General features: G+C 41.8%; 2 protein-coding genes across 2 annotated transcripts; one reads left to right on the top strand and one right to left on the bottom strand.

Annotated features, from left to right (window-relative positions):
* The first annotated feature begins 539 nt into the window (after window positions 1-539).
* Window positions 540-16657, top strand: usp4 (ubiquitin specific peptidase 4 (proto-oncogene)). Its single transcript, XM_080846376.1, has 22 exons — window positions 540-846; window positions 2547-2674; window positions 2775-2905; window positions 3071-3197; window positions 3315-3460; window positions 3892-3953; window positions 4797-4937; window positions 5234-5363; window positions 5521-5694; window positions 7584-7742; window positions 8309-8533; window positions 8801-8884; window positions 9179-9273; window positions 9869-10054; window positions 10280-10518; window positions 10683-10913; window positions 11132-11202; window positions 11312-11427; window positions 11810-11959; window positions 13274-13377; window positions 14063-14151; window positions 14394-16657. The coding sequence occupies exons 1-22, from the start codon at window positions 698-700 to the stop codon at window positions 14514-14516; spliced, it is 3060 nt and encodes a 1019-aa protein (XP_080702502.1). The 5' UTR covers window positions 540-697; the 3' UTR covers window positions 14517-16657.
* Window positions 16658-17271: 614 nt separating this feature from the next.
* Window positions 17272-18466, bottom strand: gpx1b (glutathione peroxidase 1b). Its single transcript, XM_080845844.1, has 2 exons — window positions 18171-18466; window positions 17272-17933 (listed from the first exon to the last, which is right to left on the bottom strand). Exons 1-2 carry the CDS (start codon window positions 18390-18392, stop codon window positions 17583-17585), a joined length of 573 nt encoding a protein of 190 aa, XP_080701970.1. The 5' UTR covers window positions 18393-18466; the 3' UTR covers window positions 17272-17582.
* Window positions 18467-18837: the final 371 nt, after the last annotated feature.

Below are 18837 nucleotides of genomic sequence, written 5' to 3'. Positions count from 1 at the left end.
GACCAAGTTCTTATCTTTTTAATCTGGGAATTCAAGAATAAAATACATATGACTAGACTGCATAAAAAGTTACTGTCTCAAATAAGTAACAGTGCCTCCACAACTTCCTGTTGTCATGGTGATGTTAAGTAACAGTCGCTAGTTAGACTTTTATGTAGCCCAAGGGTTGTCGTCAGAAAGAGAGTATGCAAATATAAATGTGAATATGGACCCCTCTACTTTATATGACCGCTTTCATGTTTTAATTATTTTGGGACAAAGGGGTGTGTCAAGGGTGTATTTAGGGTGTGTCAACAAGGGATAACTTAGTTAATGTCAATGGAAAATTAAAAGATTAGCCTTAACTAGCTGCGATACTAACTTAAGGGCGTCACGCTCAGGTCATGTGCACCCCTGTCTGGCGGCGATCATCGTCTCCTTAGCTATGTTAGTTGAGTTCTAAGTAGCCGGGAAACTGGACTAGGCCACACACTCAATAAATGTGCCTCTACTGTTGGATAGGAGCAACTACTAGTCACGGAAGCTGCAACATTAATATCCCCTTGCGTTTTTACTCGGTATCTACCCAACGTTGCTCTACTGCTAGCTAGCCATCGTTAGCAAGCTACACCGGTGGCTAGCTTGTTAGCCTTTTACCTTGTCATCAAGCTGCCTCTTCAGCATCGCGCCTACGGCTCGAGCGTTCATTCACTGCACGATGGCGGAGGGAGGCGGACCCGACTCGGGTAACGCGGCAGACGCCGATGCAGAGCCGGTGCCGGCCCAGATACCTGTACCTTCAACCGAATGTCAAAAGCAGACCATCGGGGCACTACTGAAAACCACACTCCGAAAGGGAGATGAGTGGTAAGGCAAGCTGTGGAATAACAGTGACATCGGAAAGGGAACAGTCGCTGGCTAGCTAGGTAGTTAGCTTGGAGCCCGTGTTCGATAGCTATTCTCCAACTATAAGTTGGACCCAGTGATGGCTAGCTAACATAGCTAGCTAGGGCGTTTGCAACACGAGTTGATAATGTAGAGTGAAATGCTATAACCTGTTAACTGTTGGCTTGCTTTACAACTAAGTTACTGCTTTCTCAGATGAGAACATGGTAGCTTCTAACCCTTGCCAGTCGTTCCACTTTTGCTAAGTTAAAAAGAAAGGTGTCCGGTAGACTTACTTGACAGTTACCTAAACGTTAGATGTTTGAGTTAGGTTGCCTCATCAGTATGAGTTATTGCTGGCTAACATACATGCTGCGTAGTTAACTAGCTATCTTTTGCTAGCTATCAAGCCAGGTATCTTAGCTAACATCAGTGGTAATATAATTTCCCAGATTTCCTCGATAGATGACCAGCTAGCTAGAATGCAAATTTGTTTGGGTGGCTAACATTTCAGAAGTCGCATAATCATTGAAAACACAGTTAGTTGGCTAAATCATTCTCTTAGCTAGCTAGTCAGATAACATCGATTTAAGTTATAACTGATTTTGTTTGCTAGCTGGTCATCTAGCTATTTTTAACATTAACGCAGGTACCACTAACGTTAGCTGGTTAGCTATGGTGGTGGGGAAACTTAGCTGCCTAGGTAACGTTAAATAACATAAACTCGCTGCCTGGGTATTTTAACTCAAGTTGATGTTACTAATTAGCGTCAGTAGCAAGTTATGTCAATGTATATACAGGCTGTTATTTGTAATTATGTAGTGAACTTGCCAGGTAGCTAATTAAAGCCATAGCTGACGTTTAAGAGGAGTTGGCGTTGTTAGCAATCTTGCTAACCTAGCTGGCTAATGCTTTGTCATTGGTACTGGATAATGCCCAGCGACATTTATGTGACACCCACCAGTCATTCTGTCACTAAATCAGATCTGGCTGATCCAACTGCTGTTCCAACAACAAATGATATTTAAATTGACTCAACGTGTAACCAATACTATACGTGCATACAACGTTAGCTTCATAACATAACGATAGATTAATTTATTGCACTGGGTGGTCTGGTTGAATGGCTTATGGAACCTATCAGACCGCTTGTCAGGTAATTTTGACATGTTAGTAACCATAGCGGTTGGGCTGTTGACGAGCTATTGACCAGTCTGTCGCCACTTGTCGACTCTATGTACGGAGACATGGCAAATAATTGCCACTATGGTTACAGGCATTTCAGGTTAAGCAAGTTGTGTGGAATCTTGTACCCTAGTAAGCTGTGCAGTACCTCTGACAAGTAAAACAGATAAACCATTCGGTTGATGTTAAATCTTAGGCTCCTTTCACTTATACAACTGCTGTCTGTGGCTGTTACATGGAATCCTGCTAACAAGCTTATGGAGTGGAACATTCTTAAGTTGAGCTTAAGATATCCTAGTTGGCTCCGGCTATACTGCCAAATGTGATCCTGTGCATATACAGTTTGAGTGATTTTTCAGGGACAAATATTGTTTAGCCAGTTCTATGGTCTGTGAGACCTTTTTGTAAATATGTCCCCTTTTCTATCACCCAGACCCACTGTGAGTAACTTAAGCTGGTCCATATTGCCCATTTATTATGATTTTTTTTCTCTATAGGTATTTGATTGACAGTCGATGGTTCAAGCAGTGGAAGAAATATGTTGGCTTTGACAGCTGGGATATGTACAATGTTGGTGAACAGAGCCTCTTTCCTGGACCAATTGACAATTCAGGCCTTTTCTCAGGTAATACAGGAATGTATTCACACAATGACAAAGAAAAAAGGTTGTGTAGTCATATGTTTTGCATATGTCTTATAAGTTTTATTGTTTGCACTGTGGACAGATTACGACACACAGACATTAAAAGAGCACCTCATAGATGAGCTGGACTATGTCCTGATGCCAACAGAGGCATGGACCAAGCTTGTCAGCTGGTATGGTTGTCTTGAAGGCCAGAAGCCCATTGTCAGAAAGGTATTTTACTAATTTTAACAGGTCTGGCTGTTGAAGGCTCAAAGGGTTTTGGATGTTTTGTTAGATTCACTCAAGAAAACTGTCTTCTTTGATTGTGTGGTTGTAAGATGTCTGTAGCCTTCTGCATTGTTGCACTCACTGTTTTGTTGTGGGTCCTGTTTTTAGGTGGTAGAGCATGGCATGTTTGTCAAGCACTGTAAAGTGGAAGTATATCTGCTGGAGCTGAACTTGTGTGAAAACGATAATATGGACAATGTGGTAACACGACATTTCAGCAAAGCGGATACAATTGGTAAGACCTTAGTATATTCAAGTTCTGGTGATTTTTATATTAGGGTGATTTATACGTTTGTTGGGTGGAAAATCTTATGGTTATATGCCTAATTGCATACCTTGTTCTTTGGCTTAGATACAATTGAAAAGGAAATGAGGTTGCTTTTTGACATCCCCACGGAAAAGGAGACACGATTGTGGAACAAATACATGAGCAACACCTACGAGCAGTTGAACAAGCCGGACAGCACTGTGCAGGATGCCGGCCTTTTCCAGGGTCAGGTAGGGCTGGACAGGTCAAAACCCTTCATCTCACTCAGGCCTTTTGGCCACATGGATCCAAAGATTTCTGAGATCACATTTTTCTTCACCTTTTTATTTTCAATAATTTCAGGTGTTTTCAGAAACAAGTTTTCACAGCTTTAAAAACATCTCACACATTGGCATGTTTTGAGACTAGCCTACTTTCGAAACTTTTTGAAAGTTTATAGGTTATGTTTTTAATAAGGGTTTAAACGTTTATAAAATAACTGGGGGTGGAGGGTCTGTGTTGAATGCAATTTTTTTGAGCCAAATTCCTTTACTTGGCATATAAATATGTCTAGAGCGCATTAAATTCAGACCTGGCATTACCAAATGAGCCGTGATGGTGTGAGAGAAATGGATTTGGTTGTTGGTGATGGTTTTGTGTCTCACTGGCATTTTGCCTGTAGGTGCTGGTGATCGAGCGGAAGAACGAGGACGGCACGTGGCCCAGACAGAATGCCCACATCAAGTAAGCTAATCCCCTTTTGCCCTCCTCGTTTGAGTGGTTAGCTCTGACCGTGCTATCTGGTCTTACTGCATGCAGTTTAAGTAACTACACAAGTATTAACATTCTGCTCCACTTCAACTTCACCAGATGCTTGGCTTTTATTGAATTATTTTGTTGAGTTAAAACAATACTTGAAGATGGCCTTGCAATGATGTTTAAAAAAAACAAAAAAAACAAGCAGTAACATGTGGAAGGCGTAGCTGATTTCATTGTATGGCATCTCTGCACCTCACGTTTTAATGCATGTCTGTATTAATGGAGCCATTCATACGATGTCTGCCAAAGTGTCAAGTTCATAATGTGAAACCCTGGCGTTCTATTCTTTTATCTTCCTGCCTCTCAGGTTTGGTCTGAATAATGGTACTTTTGAGGTGTTGACACAACTTTTTTCACTATTGTTATTTTAAGATCCACCTTTGGAGTTGCTTGATAGGATAAGTAAACCACGATCAGTTTTAATTTTGAGATGGTGGACAGTGGAGCTTATGTTTGTAGGTTGGCCCTGCTCGTGTGTTTCTCTGGTGTCATCGATTATCTTCCAGAGGAAAAATATGGCAGATATTTTGACACTTGGCTTTTAAAACATATTTGTAGATTAGAGTATACCAACGGACAGAAATGTATTAAAAAAATCTGAAATGACAGTGACCCCAGTCAACCCAGAGAAGTGAAACCAGTAGAACTGCTTCTGCAGACATAATTATAAAGAGTTCCTCACACCACCAATATTTTCCGGAAGCTGAGTTAAATATTTTGTGGAGACTGAAGCTTAAAATTAACCACATTTTCTCTGTCTGGTTTCAGGTCTAGTACACCCACATCTAGAAATTTCTCTACCTCCCCCAAGCTCTCCTCCAACTCGTCTGCAACAATATCTTCAACAGTCACCAATGGAGACAGTTCCTCGGGCTATATGCTGAATAATAGCACGTCCTCTGGAAACAGGCATGCTATGAATACACAGATTTCTGAATTCCAGCTCTTCATGACTTATTGTGTGGCTGCATGTTAAATATGTTATCTGTTAATCTGTTTTATCGCTTACATTTTCCATGTTCTCCTGTGACAGTAATAGGTTTTAAATGAGACCTCTTAAAAAGCCTCAATCTTATAATTAGATATAGACTTGACTAAATGTGTATAGAGTTTTAGAGATAAAGACTTGACTAAATCTGTATAGAGTTTTTGTTCCCCTGCTACCTAAGCTAATGTGTGTGTGTGTGTGTGTGTTTTGTCCTTAGGTTGGGAGGGGGAGGGGGAGGGTACAACTCTTACAGTTCATCGTACAGCTACAGAGAGTCAGCATCCCAGCCTGGCCTTTGTGGCCTCAGTAACTTGGGCAACACGTGTTTCATGAATTCTGCCCTCCAGGTAAACACACACACACTTTGCCAAGTCATCCTTTACATTATACTTTAGGTGGATACTTTAATAAAGTTTCACTTCGTATGCAGTCACTGTCAGATACATTGAATCACTGAATTATTGAAACATCATTGAAACATCTTCTCCTTTCTTTTTTCCCTAGTGCCTGAGCAATGCGTCCCCCCTCACGGACTACTTTCTGAATGACGAGTACGAGGCGGAGATCAACAGGGAAAATCCCCTGGGGATGAGGGGAGAGATCGCTGAGGCCTACGCTGACCTGGTCAAGCAGATGTGGCTCAGTCGCAGCAGCTACGTTGCCCCTCGTACTTTTAAAGTAAGCAGTACAGCCCATGATTTAGTGCTGCACTCTTCAACTATGGAATCCAGGGTTAACCAAAGGTGCAGTGTGTGGGATTTAGGGGGATCTATTAGCAGAAGTGGAATATAGTGTTCATAATTATGTTTTCATTTGTGTACAATTACATGTCACTACGGCATGTTTCCGTAAGCTTAGAATGAGCCTTTCATATCTACATAGTAGCGGGTCGTGTTTCACGGAGCCCGCCATGTCGGGCTGTCTAGGTTCTACAGTAGCCCAGAATGGACAACACAGGCTCTAAAGAGGGTCTCTCACATATTTATATTGAAGTGGCAGCTTGAATTTGGTAGTGCCAGTTGGAAGAGGAGGAGGAGGAGGAAGAAGAATGAAGAAGAATAATCAGTGGTTGCTTGCGCAGGCTAAGCATTTTATGTTGGGAGAATGTTTTCAGAGTGACTGTGAAGTTGCCAGTTTTCTGCTTGACCGGTAATTTAGCCTACCAATCTAAACATGTCCATGCTCTAGTCAAGACAAGTAACCTTTTTCCCTTTGTCGATGTTGAAAATGTCTTATTTCTACCAAGATTGTAATTTTACAATTATTCACCAAAACTAGAATATATCTTCGTTTGGACTCAAAAGACAAGGTGACGTGATGTCACAACCCTGTGGCCTTAGAGACATTAGGCCTCATTCTTGAATGCAGTTGAGAAGAATTAAAGAAGGACATTCTTCTGAACTCCACTTTGGTGGATTTAGGACAATATTTGCCATTCTCCAACGTTTTCTCATCTGGGATTTCTTCTGAACTTCAGAAGACTTTCAGAATGCGAAATAGCAGTAGTAAATATGCAGTTGTCTTCTCAAATGCGATAACTAAAATTCAGAACATTTTTGAAAAGCAAAGGCGACAAAGGCGTCTGCTAAATGACTACGTGTGAATGTTAATGAACACGAACAGTGCAAATGTAAGTGAATAAATAAATAAGCACTAAACTCAATTGCGTTAAAATAGCCATAGTGGAATAGAATGGACACATCTACATCCTGCAGTACCTCCACGTCTACAGGATGTTAGATCTGCGTTTTGTGCTCGCTTTCAGCTTAGACATGACTCGCCTTACTAGCTGCTTTTGTGTGGATTCGGTAGATCCGACAGCACAGGTCTCTACGGTTGCGTGCCCTAATGAGGAGCTGGCGGGGCGTGTATGTATGCAAATGCACTTTCACGAAAATGCGCATCAATTTAAGAACCTATTCCGGGGGAGCACAGCAGACCTCAGCTGCTTATGAAGTCATTTTCAAGCGTGCAGGAATGCAGCGGAGGTGTTTACCTTACGTTGTTTTTACGAAGTCCGTAAGAAACATTTCAGAAGAAATTCAGAAAATGATTGGAAATGAGGCCCATTGAGTTCCAATGCTTCCCAAATCTTATCATTGAGAACACAGAGGCACACAGATAGAAAAGGCATACTCAGGAGTGCACAGATATCTGTTTAACCCTACTTCTAATTCTAAGAACCATAAAGGCATTTGCGTAGAATAATATAAAAGAAAAAAAAGTGTAACATTAAACAAAACGGTTTTGGAAGTCATGCTAGCCAACAACTAACTTAGTCAAAGTTCACAATGTCCAGGCCATGAAAGCCATGGCCTATAGTTTTGCTACTAGCTGCGGTCGTAGACAATGATTTTGATTTTTAAAAGTAGCTTCTGGCACCTAACAAACTACTTTCTCCTTCATGCTTGTAAATAAAGGGGTAAAGGAAAGGGTATTACTGCTAGACACCACTAAGTCCTATGCACTGCACCTGTAATCATGGATACAACGCCTAGAATTAGTTTTTCTGCCCCTGGAGATATTGACTCACAAATGTTGTTCTCTTCCCCTTCTGCCCCATGTAGACCCAGGTGGGCCGCTTTGCCCCACAGTTCTCAGGGTATCAGCAGCAGGACTCCCAAGAGCTGCTGGCTTTCCTGCTGGACGGACTTCACGAGGACCTGAACCGCGTCAAGAAGAAGCCTTATCTGGCCCTGAGGGATGACGAAGGCCGGCCCGACGAGGTAGCGCTCACTATCCCAGTACAGATTTCTCCCACTGATAGAGACCCAAGTGTTCAGCTTTAGAGGCCTGCGTTGGTTGGATTTTTCAGTCTTGCTCCCGAAAGATCCTGTCCGGTTACCGCAAAGATTTGTAATACTCCCGCCCAAATCTGTCATGTTTTGGCCTGCTCCTGCCCTCACAATCCTGCTGGTGGATGTTTACCTGGGATGGATTTTTATGTTCAGCTCTCCACTCCCGTGAAAATGTGCCATGTGCAAAACTGTGCACCTGTTTGTGTAAAACATGGGATATTTCTACTTTTATTTAATTTGTATATATATTTATATTTGGCAGGAGTCCCGTGAGTCATTTGTTTTCTCCGGCTCGTGCACATGTATCAGTTTCTGCCTTTCTGCCTAAACACTCCCACAGTCAAAATGAGTTCCGTGCTGACAGTGCAGGCCTCTACTGTGTACTCCTTATAATCTGTGCCATGCCCTCTGGATTTTAGTGTAGACAATCAAGCGGTGTAGATATTAAATAGAGGTGCATATGGATATGGAAATAACGTGTTTGTCTTGGTCAGGTTGTAGCGAAGGAGGCATGGACAAACCATCGGCTGAGGAACGACTCCATCATCGTAGATATCTTCCACGGTCTGTTCAAGTCCACTCTAGTCTGCCCTGAGTGCTCCAAGGTGTCAGTGACATTTGACCCCTTCTGCTACCTCACGCTTCCCCTGCCCATGAAGAAGGACCGCACCATGGAAGTCTTAATGGTCCGCTCCGATCCTCAGAGTAGACCCACGCAGGTAAGGCATTATGGGAAATGCACAGGGTTGTGTTCCTTCCCTGCTCCTCTGGGTTTTAGACATAAAGACTTCTCGGCACTCTTTCTCCTGATGATTATATTGCCATTGATTTATGCTCTTTTGGAATAAGCCTATGTCCAGTTATAATATATTTATATATTTTCCATTAGAGATATACATAAACGCTTGTGAAGATGGATCAATGGATGGACATTGGGAAAGGCTTTTACACATACGTTTATGTTGATGTGATGTTTCCCTTTTCAGTACAGAGTGGTGGTGCCTAAGCATGGTATGGTGTCAGACCTGTGCAGTGCCCTGGCCAAGCTGTGTGGAGTCCCAGCAGAAAATGTGAGCCTTCTTTTAGTGCTCTGCTGTTGGATGCTTTACCCATGTCTCTTGTAGTCAGACAGATGAATAACTGTTAACCTTAAGATAAACATCACTGAAAGTGGTGGCACCACCTTAATTCACATTGTGTGTTCCTCAGAGTGCACTGCTGACCGTGCTCAGTAGCACAGTTCTAGAAGCTGTGCTAACATAGTCAATCTAACGAGTGAGAAGCATGCCATAGCCCCTAGGTTTGAGAAGTCAAATCATTTTGGATTGAGCTGCAGATGACTCATGTTGAATCTTCCTGCCCAGATGGTGGTGGCTGATGTTTACAGTCATCGGTTCCATAAGATCTACCGGCGAGATGATGGCCTCAACCATATCATGGAAAAAGATGACATATTTGTGTAGGTGTCCATTAAGTGGCAATACCTTTGTGACTGAAACTAGAACTTCCCATTGGCTACTTTTTTTGTCTGTAGTTACAAAAAAAACTGCAGTTATGTTGAATACTTAACAGCTTTAAATTAGTTTATATTAGTGATGTCAAGTTGATTTAAAAAACTATAAATGAAAATGAAGCGCGATTAATCGCTTTTTTTCTTCATTAGTATAAAGCTTGTAATAATGGACATTTAAGTGTAATGTATAATCAACAGAAATTAGGTATATATAAAGAGAGAAGTACTTTGGAGGGAGCTAGCGTCTAGGTCAGCCAGTTGGTAGTTAGAACGTGGTGTGCAGCCCGTTGGGTTAGTTGTAAGTTGAAGTGCTCAATAAACTTGCAAGCTTGTAAACTCAGCTAAGCTCCGTGTCTGGGGTACAGATGCCTCCAGATATTTTCACCATTTCAAAAGCACTCACAGAAATGACAAAACCCAGGCAGCTGCATTAATTGTGTAATTTATAGTTAAATATCTCGAATTAATCGCATAAATGAACGTGTTTATTTTGCCAGCACTAGTTTCTATCAATGACTTTATATTTGCTGTACTCAACTAGGTATGAGGTGCAAGAGGAGAACAGTGAAAAGATGAACCTGCCTGTGTACTTCCGCGAGCGCCACAACAAACAAGGTGGTGGCTACTCCTCTGGCACCATGCTCTTTGGCCAGCCTCTGCTCATCACTGTCCCCCGCCACAACCTCTCTGTAGATGCACTCTACCAGAAGGTTCTGGAACGAGTCGGGTTAGTGACGTCCTCTGACATGAGCCTTGAGGCTCTTGGGCTTCTTCTCTCCGCTCTTCAGCACTTTTTATCGTGTGAACCCTTTTGTTGTGCAGTTCTGTTTTCCTGTGTCCTGTTTCCATAGGTGAACCTAAGAGTATTGATGTTGTGCTGTAGTGGTAGTTTAGTATAGCTTCCACAGCCACTTTACACGTTCTCTGAGCTTCCTTGCGCTCCCTGTTGCAGGCGGTATGTGAAACGCTCCCAGGTCTCCATCGTTGAGAACAGGACGCCAGCATCAGCCACTGCCTCCAGCAGCTGCAGCAGCAGCCAGGGGACGGACTGCGCAGCCTCATCCAATCACAACGCTGGTGTGAGCGGATTTACTAGCCCTTTATCAGAGGGGGCGTCCTGGAGTGCAGGCTCCAGCAATGGCAGCAGCAGCCACTCGGACCCCTGTAATGGCCGTAACGGCATATGTGAAGGTGAGACTCACCCCCCTGCTTGGCCACTGAACACCCTTTAATGCATTGTATTGCTGAATTTTCTTTCCTTGGCAAATGTTCATGTGGTAATAAAACGTCATACTTGAACACTCAAGTATTCACTGAGCTGATGTGTCTGTCTGATGTGACTGCGTGGGTCGCAGGTGAAGATGAGGAGGCCATGGACCACCAGGTCAGCCCTGAGCCAGAGCACAGCCAGTCGGAGACGGTGGACGGAGAGGAGGACGGCTCGGACCAGGAAAACGAGCCCAATGGGAATGCAGAGAAAGCCGGTGCGGCGCGTGGCAGGCTCTTCTCCTTTAGCATGGTGAACTCGTACGGCACAGCCAACATCAGTCCTCTGCCATGTGATGGAAACATCCTCAAGCTCACAAGTGAGTATGATGTGAAGGTTTAATACGTTTGCCTGGTTTGATAAGATTATGATTCTTATTATTAATTTTGTTTGTATAACATAGGTTTGTATAAATCGGTTTGTCTGTTTTGAATGCAGTGTGGTTTTTATAAATGTGCCAGATATGGTACGTGTAGTGCTTTACATATATTTATGTAGAATACCAAATCTGAAGATGCTTCCTCCTGTATCCTGCAGCACATTCCACAGTGGCAATCGACTGGAATTCAGAAACAAAGAAGATGTGTTACGATGACCAGGAAGCAGAGGTGAGTTTCATGACATTCAGAATCATGACCTGTTATAGTCCTGTCTGGGATAGGGGGCAGTGGTGTTTCGTATGTCTTTGTTTTAACTCGGCCCTCCTCCCCATTCCAGGCCTATGAGAAGCATGAGAGTATGGTGCAGCCCCAGAAGAAGAAGTCTACAGTAGCACTGAGGGAGTGTATTGAGCTCTTTACTACCATGGAGACGCTGGGAGAGCATGACCCCTGGTGGGCATCAACACTTTTTGTTTCTCTCTCGCTCTCTTATTTATATATATAATATCTTATCTCTCGCTCTCTTTATCTCCATCTCTTTCTCTCTCTATCTCTCTAAGGGGCTATATGCAGACTGACTAGCTGTTGTCTAGCAAGCTAAATTATTTCGTACTCCCCAACCCAAAATAAACAATAAGTTTGTCCAATATTGGGGAGGCTGAAGGCTATATGCAGCATGAAAACATGTTATATTGGCAGTATTCAATCATTTAGCTTGCTATTCGAGAGCTAGTCAGGCTGACATTATACTACCCTTTAAAGCTCAGTCAATTCTGCATGCTCTCTTGAACCGGAACATCCAGCGCTCATTATAATTAGCACATGTTTTTGGCAGGTATTGCCCAGCCTGTAAAAAGCATCAGCAGGCCACCAAGAAGTTTGATCTGTGGTCACTGCCTCGTCTCTTAGTGGTGCACCTCAAGCGCTTCTCCTACAACCGCTGCTGGAGAGACAAGCTGGACACCGTGGTGGACTTCCCCATCAGGTAAATGGTGGAAAGGACAAGCGTCTTGTCCTCAGTCATGATTTTTCTTCAAATAATTAGTTTTTCCCCAGTAAGGCACACTTCCACAAAGAATAGGTATACCAATTACTTTGGTTTTATTTATTTATGTTTTGTGGAAATTGGTGTTTTGTTGGTCTATCCAGGAGTTTTATTTTTTTAATGATTTATTTTAATGAGCTAAACTGGAAAATGGTGATGCCGAGTCAAATTAGTGTTGGCTGATTTGTCTTGGTGAAACCGTGATTAGCGCTCTCATGTCTGCCATTTTCATTACTACATAATTTCATGATGTTCTCAGATTTAAGAGGAGAAACAGCTCAAAGTTGAGAAAAGTGCTATCATCTTTCCTCATTTCTAGTCTTCTAGACAATTTACCCTCCAACTCTGACATTTTAGTTTGCTCTACGGGTGAAGTATAGCTAAAATCAAGAATATACACATGAGCAAATGCCATAAGCAAATGTGTCTTCCAGAAAGCAGAACCAACAATGATAATATAATTGACAAGGATTCAAAAGCCCTGCTTGGCTGGAAGCTGTTATTTCTCCACACTAAAATTTGAACAGAGACGAGGGGTCTGTGTTGGACAGGAGTCTCATTGTAGTACCTTTGTAAAGTTTTGCAGCCCTACAAAACTAAAAATGAATATTTAAATTCACCGTAAAGTTTTTCAAAGAGAAAGAACTAAATTTTTTTGAAAGTGAAGTTAGGAAGAGCTCTTTTCACTAGAGGGCAGCAAAGCCATGGAAAGCGTTTATGACATCACGTGGGGCCAACACAAGCGAGCGTTGCATAAGAATCTCCAAGTTTCATTTCAGCAACTGGAACACGACACTTGTTAATCTAACCTATTTCACATGGTGCATTGATGAAAACAAGCATTGTTGTTGTTCTTGAAAGCGTTCACATCAGTTGAGCGTGTAGGACAGGAGGAATACAGGATTCATTCATTTGACATGACTGAGTCTACCTGAGGCAGACGGTGACTGGAGTGTTTTTTCCTTTAGTCACTGTACTTTCCCCAGGGCCAGAGGCCTCCAGTTCCGGGTGATTCACTCTGACTTGCAGTTTTTCAACCATAAATAAAGAGACTTTTGTCCCCATTTTGTGACCACAGTTGTAGACCAAGTCAAATATGTATCCTTGATCTCATGACCTTAATATTATCCTAATAGCCTGAATCTTAACCAATATTTAAGGGTTTATTATTGTTGTTGGAATGTCTTGGAGTGTATTTGTCCTTATGTAGACCCACTGATTTTGAGGTATCTAATATACTGTTTCTCTTCTTAGGGACTTGAACATGTCTGAGTATGTGTGTGACCCAAAGGCTGGGCCCTATATTTATGATCTTATCGCTGTCTCTAACCACTATGGAGGCATGGGTGGAGGCCACTGTAAGTAACTGCTCATTACGTTCACTTGTTTAGGCAAATTATGCAGACCAATAGTAGAGGTTAATGCATTCAGTCTGCCTTTCCGAATAGACCACTTGTGCTTTTGTTTTGTCCCTGGTATCAGCATCACTCATCTGAATTTTGTGTGTGTGTGTGTGTGTGTGTGCGCCACCCAGGCTGAGCTGTACAGTCAGACAGGCAGTCAGTGCCTAGCTGGGTGTCACATGTGAGGGGTGGGTGACCTCTCTAGTCACACTAGAATTCAGGGACTGGGGGCGTGCATATGTGTGTGAGTGAGTGGGTGGGTGGTTGGTTGGTTGTGGGTGCTGTTTGTTCAAACCTTTAAGAAGCCCTTTGAGAAGTGTTCTTAATCCAGATTGGACAATCACTGCATTGTCTGCTGTCGGGCCATTGCAGCCTGAGCTAGATGTGTTGTAAAATGTTTAAACAGTATTGTCAATGTTCTTGTGAAAAGCTCTCAACAGATGGGTTAATCATTTACTTGTTTAAGTGTCTGTCATCAGTAAACCTTTTTACCTTCATTTATTGCAGTGCTTTGGTTTACTTTGAGTTCATGTTGACTTCTCAGAGCAACGTCTCTTGTGTTAGATAAATATAGAAAGTAAAAAATAAATAAGAAAGGTGGCCATATAACAACATACCGCATATTGACTTCCACATGCAGACACGGCCTACGGGAAAAACAAGGTTGATGGGAAGTGGTATTACTTTGATGACAGCAGCGTATCATCCGCCTCCGAAGATCAGATTGTGGTGAGTAATGTTGCTTGGAAAATTACCAGTGTTTGTTCAGCTGATTAATAAAGAACAGGCACATGCCTCCCCCTGGTCAACCAATTAATTATTTTCAAACTTAGCCAGAACCAGGAAGTGCTGTGACTGTCACCTGGCATCTACTGTGTGTGTTTGTGTTTGTGTGTGTTTGTGTGTGTTTGTGTGTGTTTGTGTGTGTTTGTGTGTCTAGGGTAACTCAATCCGTCTGTTTCTCCCCACAGACAAAGGCAGCCTATGTGCTTTTCTACCAACGCAGGGATGATGACAGCCCCTCCAAGTCAACGGCATCTGCCTCCCTGGGAGGTGCTCCTGAAACCCTTGAGGATACCATGGACACCAACTAAAGAGTGCTGAGGTTCAGGGACACGTACTGAAGCAAATGCCTGATAAACATTACAGCAAAACAAACGAAAATCAAGACGTGAACGATCAACCCACACCCAGAGGCCACTTCAGACGTTTTCTTTTAAGACTTAATTATAAAGGGCCGTGTAATTTTGCTCTTATTTTTAACTCTCACTTTCATCACCACCAAGAACCTGCGAGAGCCAAAAAAAAAAGCACCACATAGTTTGATGTGTGACCTCAAAGACCTTCTCTCCAGAGCTTGCAGCCTGCTTTCAGGAGAGTATAGTTTAATAAATTGAAAAAGAAGACAATAAAAAAGGGTGATTGAAATGGCAATACAACCTTTGTCTGGACAAAACAAATGTTAAGAGGTTGCCTAAAATGCATAGATAAACAGAATCAATTCTGTCACCCATTAAAAAAGACGGGGAAAAAAACCTGATAAAAGCAGACAAATGCATGATGATGTCTCAACCAAAGCATTGCAAGTTGTACATGTGGAGAAGAAGTAAAGTGATGACTAAGCGAGGAGGTCTGGTAGGAGTGGAGGTCTTGTGTGGGAGTCTCAGTTCTCAGTTTATAAGCAGAGATGACATTTATGCAAAGGTGATCAATATTCTAATTGAGATGTGCACCTGATTAACCCCCCCTTACTCCACCAGATTGCACTCTTAATTCATAGTGCCTCTTCTGGAAGACTGGATTATCTTGGTGATTGTACACATACAATGTACCAGTCACCTGCCCCGTGAACGGGGGCCACTGTGCCCCACAGAAATTAGATAGCTGGTAGTTTCTTTTTTCGCACTCCGAGGCTTGGAAGTTTTGATCTTCGCAGTTTTGCCATGCTTTCAAACATGCTCTTTATCAGCCTAGCCCTGACCTCGACCCTGTCCGAGGTCAATCAAAGTATGCTGTTTGGGTTCATGCTGTCCTGTCACGCTTCCTTGCAGGTGGTTTAGTGTACCGCTGAACAACTGAAATGTGCTGCTCTGTCTCCGAAACGTAACGCACCAGCGGCCTTCGAAGTCCCATGAACCTGTTAAAGAGGTCGGGGCGTGTGTGAGTGCTCTTAGGTTTTATTTTAAGATGGGAAGAATTCTGCTTTTGTCTTATGTGGAATTTATGAATGAGTGAATTTTGGGTTTTGGATTCAGTTTAATATTACTTTTGTTGACCTCCAAAAAGTTCTCCTTCACACACAAAAATCACCTCTCCAGAATGGGACTTGACACCCAGTGATTTAAATAAAATTGTTACAACATTTAGATTGCATCCTAATGGAAATACCGTTTATTTAATTGAGAAGTACTGTAGATGTGGTGATTTTTAAAGGGGTGCTAAGTTACTGAGACTTGAAAAAGACTCAGTATGTTTTTGTTTTTGGAACTAAAAGAGGTTTTTACATCAGTTTCTCACCTGAAATTGAGGATTTGGGTATCTTCTCTCCAGAGATGCACAGTGTAAGTTTTCTTTTTTAGTTGCATGTGCTAGACCTGCCTCTTAAGCCTGAGTTTGGCTGGAGAAGACCCTCTCCAGTTTTACACAGCAGTTATTTTTATGTATTACAAAAATAGAATCATAAAAATCTGTAAATCAAGAAAAGCCTATTTCTCCTTTGAATTTTGGGGCAACTCTAAAACTTTGGAGAATTTCTTTAATCGACATTTCTGACTTTCACAGTGATAAGTTATTTAGCAGCAAATGTTGGAAGATTCAGAACTTGCAGTAACCAACGCCATCATTGTTAAATTTTTGGAGATCATTTCTTGCCTTTTCATTTGTATTGTGCTTTCTTTTCTGTTTTTGAATTTACAAAAACAAATTGCAGAATTTTCTGGTCAATTCCACTGTGAAAACCCTGCCCTGTTATGACACAGCTATATAAATATATACGAAGATAAACAGAAACTGCATTACATCTCATAAATACATACCCATAGCAACTTATACAGTGGTAGACCTTAGCCAATGCAAAAGCCATTCGTTTAAAACCGATTTTTCTCTCTTACCTCTACAATATCAACACTTAACATACATGTTTTCTTGTACAATTACATAGATGTACATAATTATACTCTATTTCCAAAATAGGTACATAACTACTTTTTGTTCTGATATTTATCCTATTGCCAATTTCTGCAATATCAGATTTGGATGAAATTGAATTGAAAGCTCAATAAAGAATGGAAGCCTAAAGGATGGCCTTTTGTTTTTAATATTTAGTCAGAACCCGTTCTATCAGGAACAATTTTTCATGCAAAGCATGCCATATAAGTTCCTCTAACCCTATATCTAATACAGAAAGACCTTAATGTACTCTCTCAAACTGTATATTATTGGTTAAGAGTAGACTATTCAAATGAAGGTATATTTCAGGTTCCTCTCTGGGATTTCCCCCTGCATCACATCGAACAGCTTTGGTATTACCTACTAAGTGCATCATTTGATCATTAGGCCTAAAACTTGTAAGAATGCCATACCCACCTCCAATTAATCTGCTTGTGTTCCAAAAGTATACTAGCAACGTTTATCATTAGGTAGCAAGCCTTAAATCTCTCCAGTATTTAGGTCAGGGTGCATACGGGGAAGTAGTGACTCGGGGAAATAACCTACTAATAAACGTGTGCGAGAAAAGGCCTTGCCACTTCCTCGTATGTTTCATGGTGCAGTCTCATTGTAAGGGCAAACTGATGCGGACTACATCATTAAAAGCCAAAATGACATTGGTCGACGAAAGAATCAGACTCATTTAGATGGTAGAAAATATATTTATTTAGTCAGCAGAACAGAAGTCATTGTGCTTTCCATAGAAAATGCAACTGTCAAGTCAAGATTTCCATTGCATCAGATATCCCCCACAAATATGTTTAAAAGAACACCTTCATTAAGTGAAAATCCTGACACAGGCACATCGTATATGAGCACAGATCACCTGCTGGCGACGGGCACCTGTCTAACAGAGACAACATGGTCACGGAACAACCTCCTCAGACTTGAATTCAAAGATAGACTACATCCCATGTAACATATTGTCTGTGCGTAAACAGTGCTTGGACGTTTTAATTAGCAACTTTAAGGAGCTTCTTGATATCTGCCTCAATGCTGCTGGTGAGGAAACAGCGCCCGTAACGCTTAAAGGGCACTCCATCTGGGCCAATAAGAAACTTCTCAAAATTCCAGGCGATGTCGTTTCTCTGAACGGGACTCCACATGATATTCTTGGGGTCGGTCATAAAAGACATAGAATCATCGCTGGGGAAAGGAAGCTTGTCTTTGAGAAACACAAATAACGAATGGGCGTCCTTTCCGTTTACGTCAATCTTCTCGAGGAGTTGAAATTTGGGCTCGAAACCGTTTCCCGGACGGACATATTTCAAAGACAGCAGAATTTCATCATTCTTGCAGTTCTCCTGCGAAAATGTAGAACGTTACCACCAGAGGGACAGTTAAGTAGGACTATGTATTTTTTAACGTTACTTCCTTAACGTTGGTAAGAAATACTAAGGCGTAGATCATCGAAAACAATGACTACGCTATAGCCAACATATTCCATCTTTAACTTCACATAGCTTAAGCATAATACCGTTCAAGAATGGTGCAGACCTATGTATAAATGAAAGTCACCAAATGTTGTTAAAGTAACCCACCTGATGTCCGAACTGATTGCAGGGAACTCCCAGCACAACAAGCCCCTTTGACGAATATCGGTCATGGAGCTCGTTCATCTGGGTGTAATCCCGAGTAGTCGTACCTCATAGAGAAGCAACATTCTCGATAAGAATAACTTTACCCTTTAGTGATGAGAAGTTTAGCAGCTCCCCTGTTAGTAGCTTTGCAGAAATATCGTAGAGAGTTTTGATTGCGGCCATGTCGGATAAACTTAAGCAGACGCAGTAGGCTATATTCCAATGGATGTGTTCAACACGCGTACTAAAGAAGGAAGTTTCAGAGATAGCTTTAATGCTCTGAGAGGCGTGTCTTAAGGAATACGCATAAACCTACGTATCCGATTGACCTGCCCTCAAGAGCTGTGCTGTAAAAGAAGGAACAAAACTCATGTAATAACTTCATATGATTTGCTGGGGCACATCAATAAGTCATCGCTATGCTACCCTACCTATTCTGTTTTAGTATTTTGTGTTCTAAGGGGAATACATAGACATTATCAGAATCAATTTATACCAATAACAAAAAACAAGTCACCTAAATGCGATCACAAACAACTAAAGCAAATCAATATGTGAATCCAACCTTACGGGCTACATGGATTTTCAAATACAATCAAAATTCAAATACTGTATCTGTGTTTAAATA

The sequence above is a fragment of the Sprattus sprattus genome (genome assembly GCF_963457725.1).
Source record: "Sprattus sprattus genome assembly, chromosome: 10".
Lineage (NCBI taxonomy): Eukaryota > Metazoa > Chordata > Actinopteri > Clupeiformes > Clupeidae > Sprattus > Sprattus sprattus.
The sequence above is the reverse complement of the archived record's forward strand: the minus strand, read 5'-3'. Positions and strand labels throughout refer to the sequence as shown.

What these genes read in the sequence shown, in the direction of transcription:
- usp4 (XM_080846376.1), top strand. Translation starts at nt 698, where the DNA reads ATGGCGGAGGGAGGCGGACCCGACTCGGGTAACGCGGCAGACGCCGAT. An exon ending in CCGGCCTTTTCCAGGGTCAG is followed by an intron (nt 3,461 to 3,891) that starts GTAGGGCTGGAC and finishes TTTTGCCTGTAG; the next exon opens with GTGCTGGTGATCGAGCGGAA. An exon ending in GAAAAAGATGACATATTTGT is followed by an intron (nt 9,274 to 9,868) that starts GTAGGTGTCCAT and finishes GTACTCAACTAG; the next exon opens with GTATGAGGTGCAAGAGGAGA.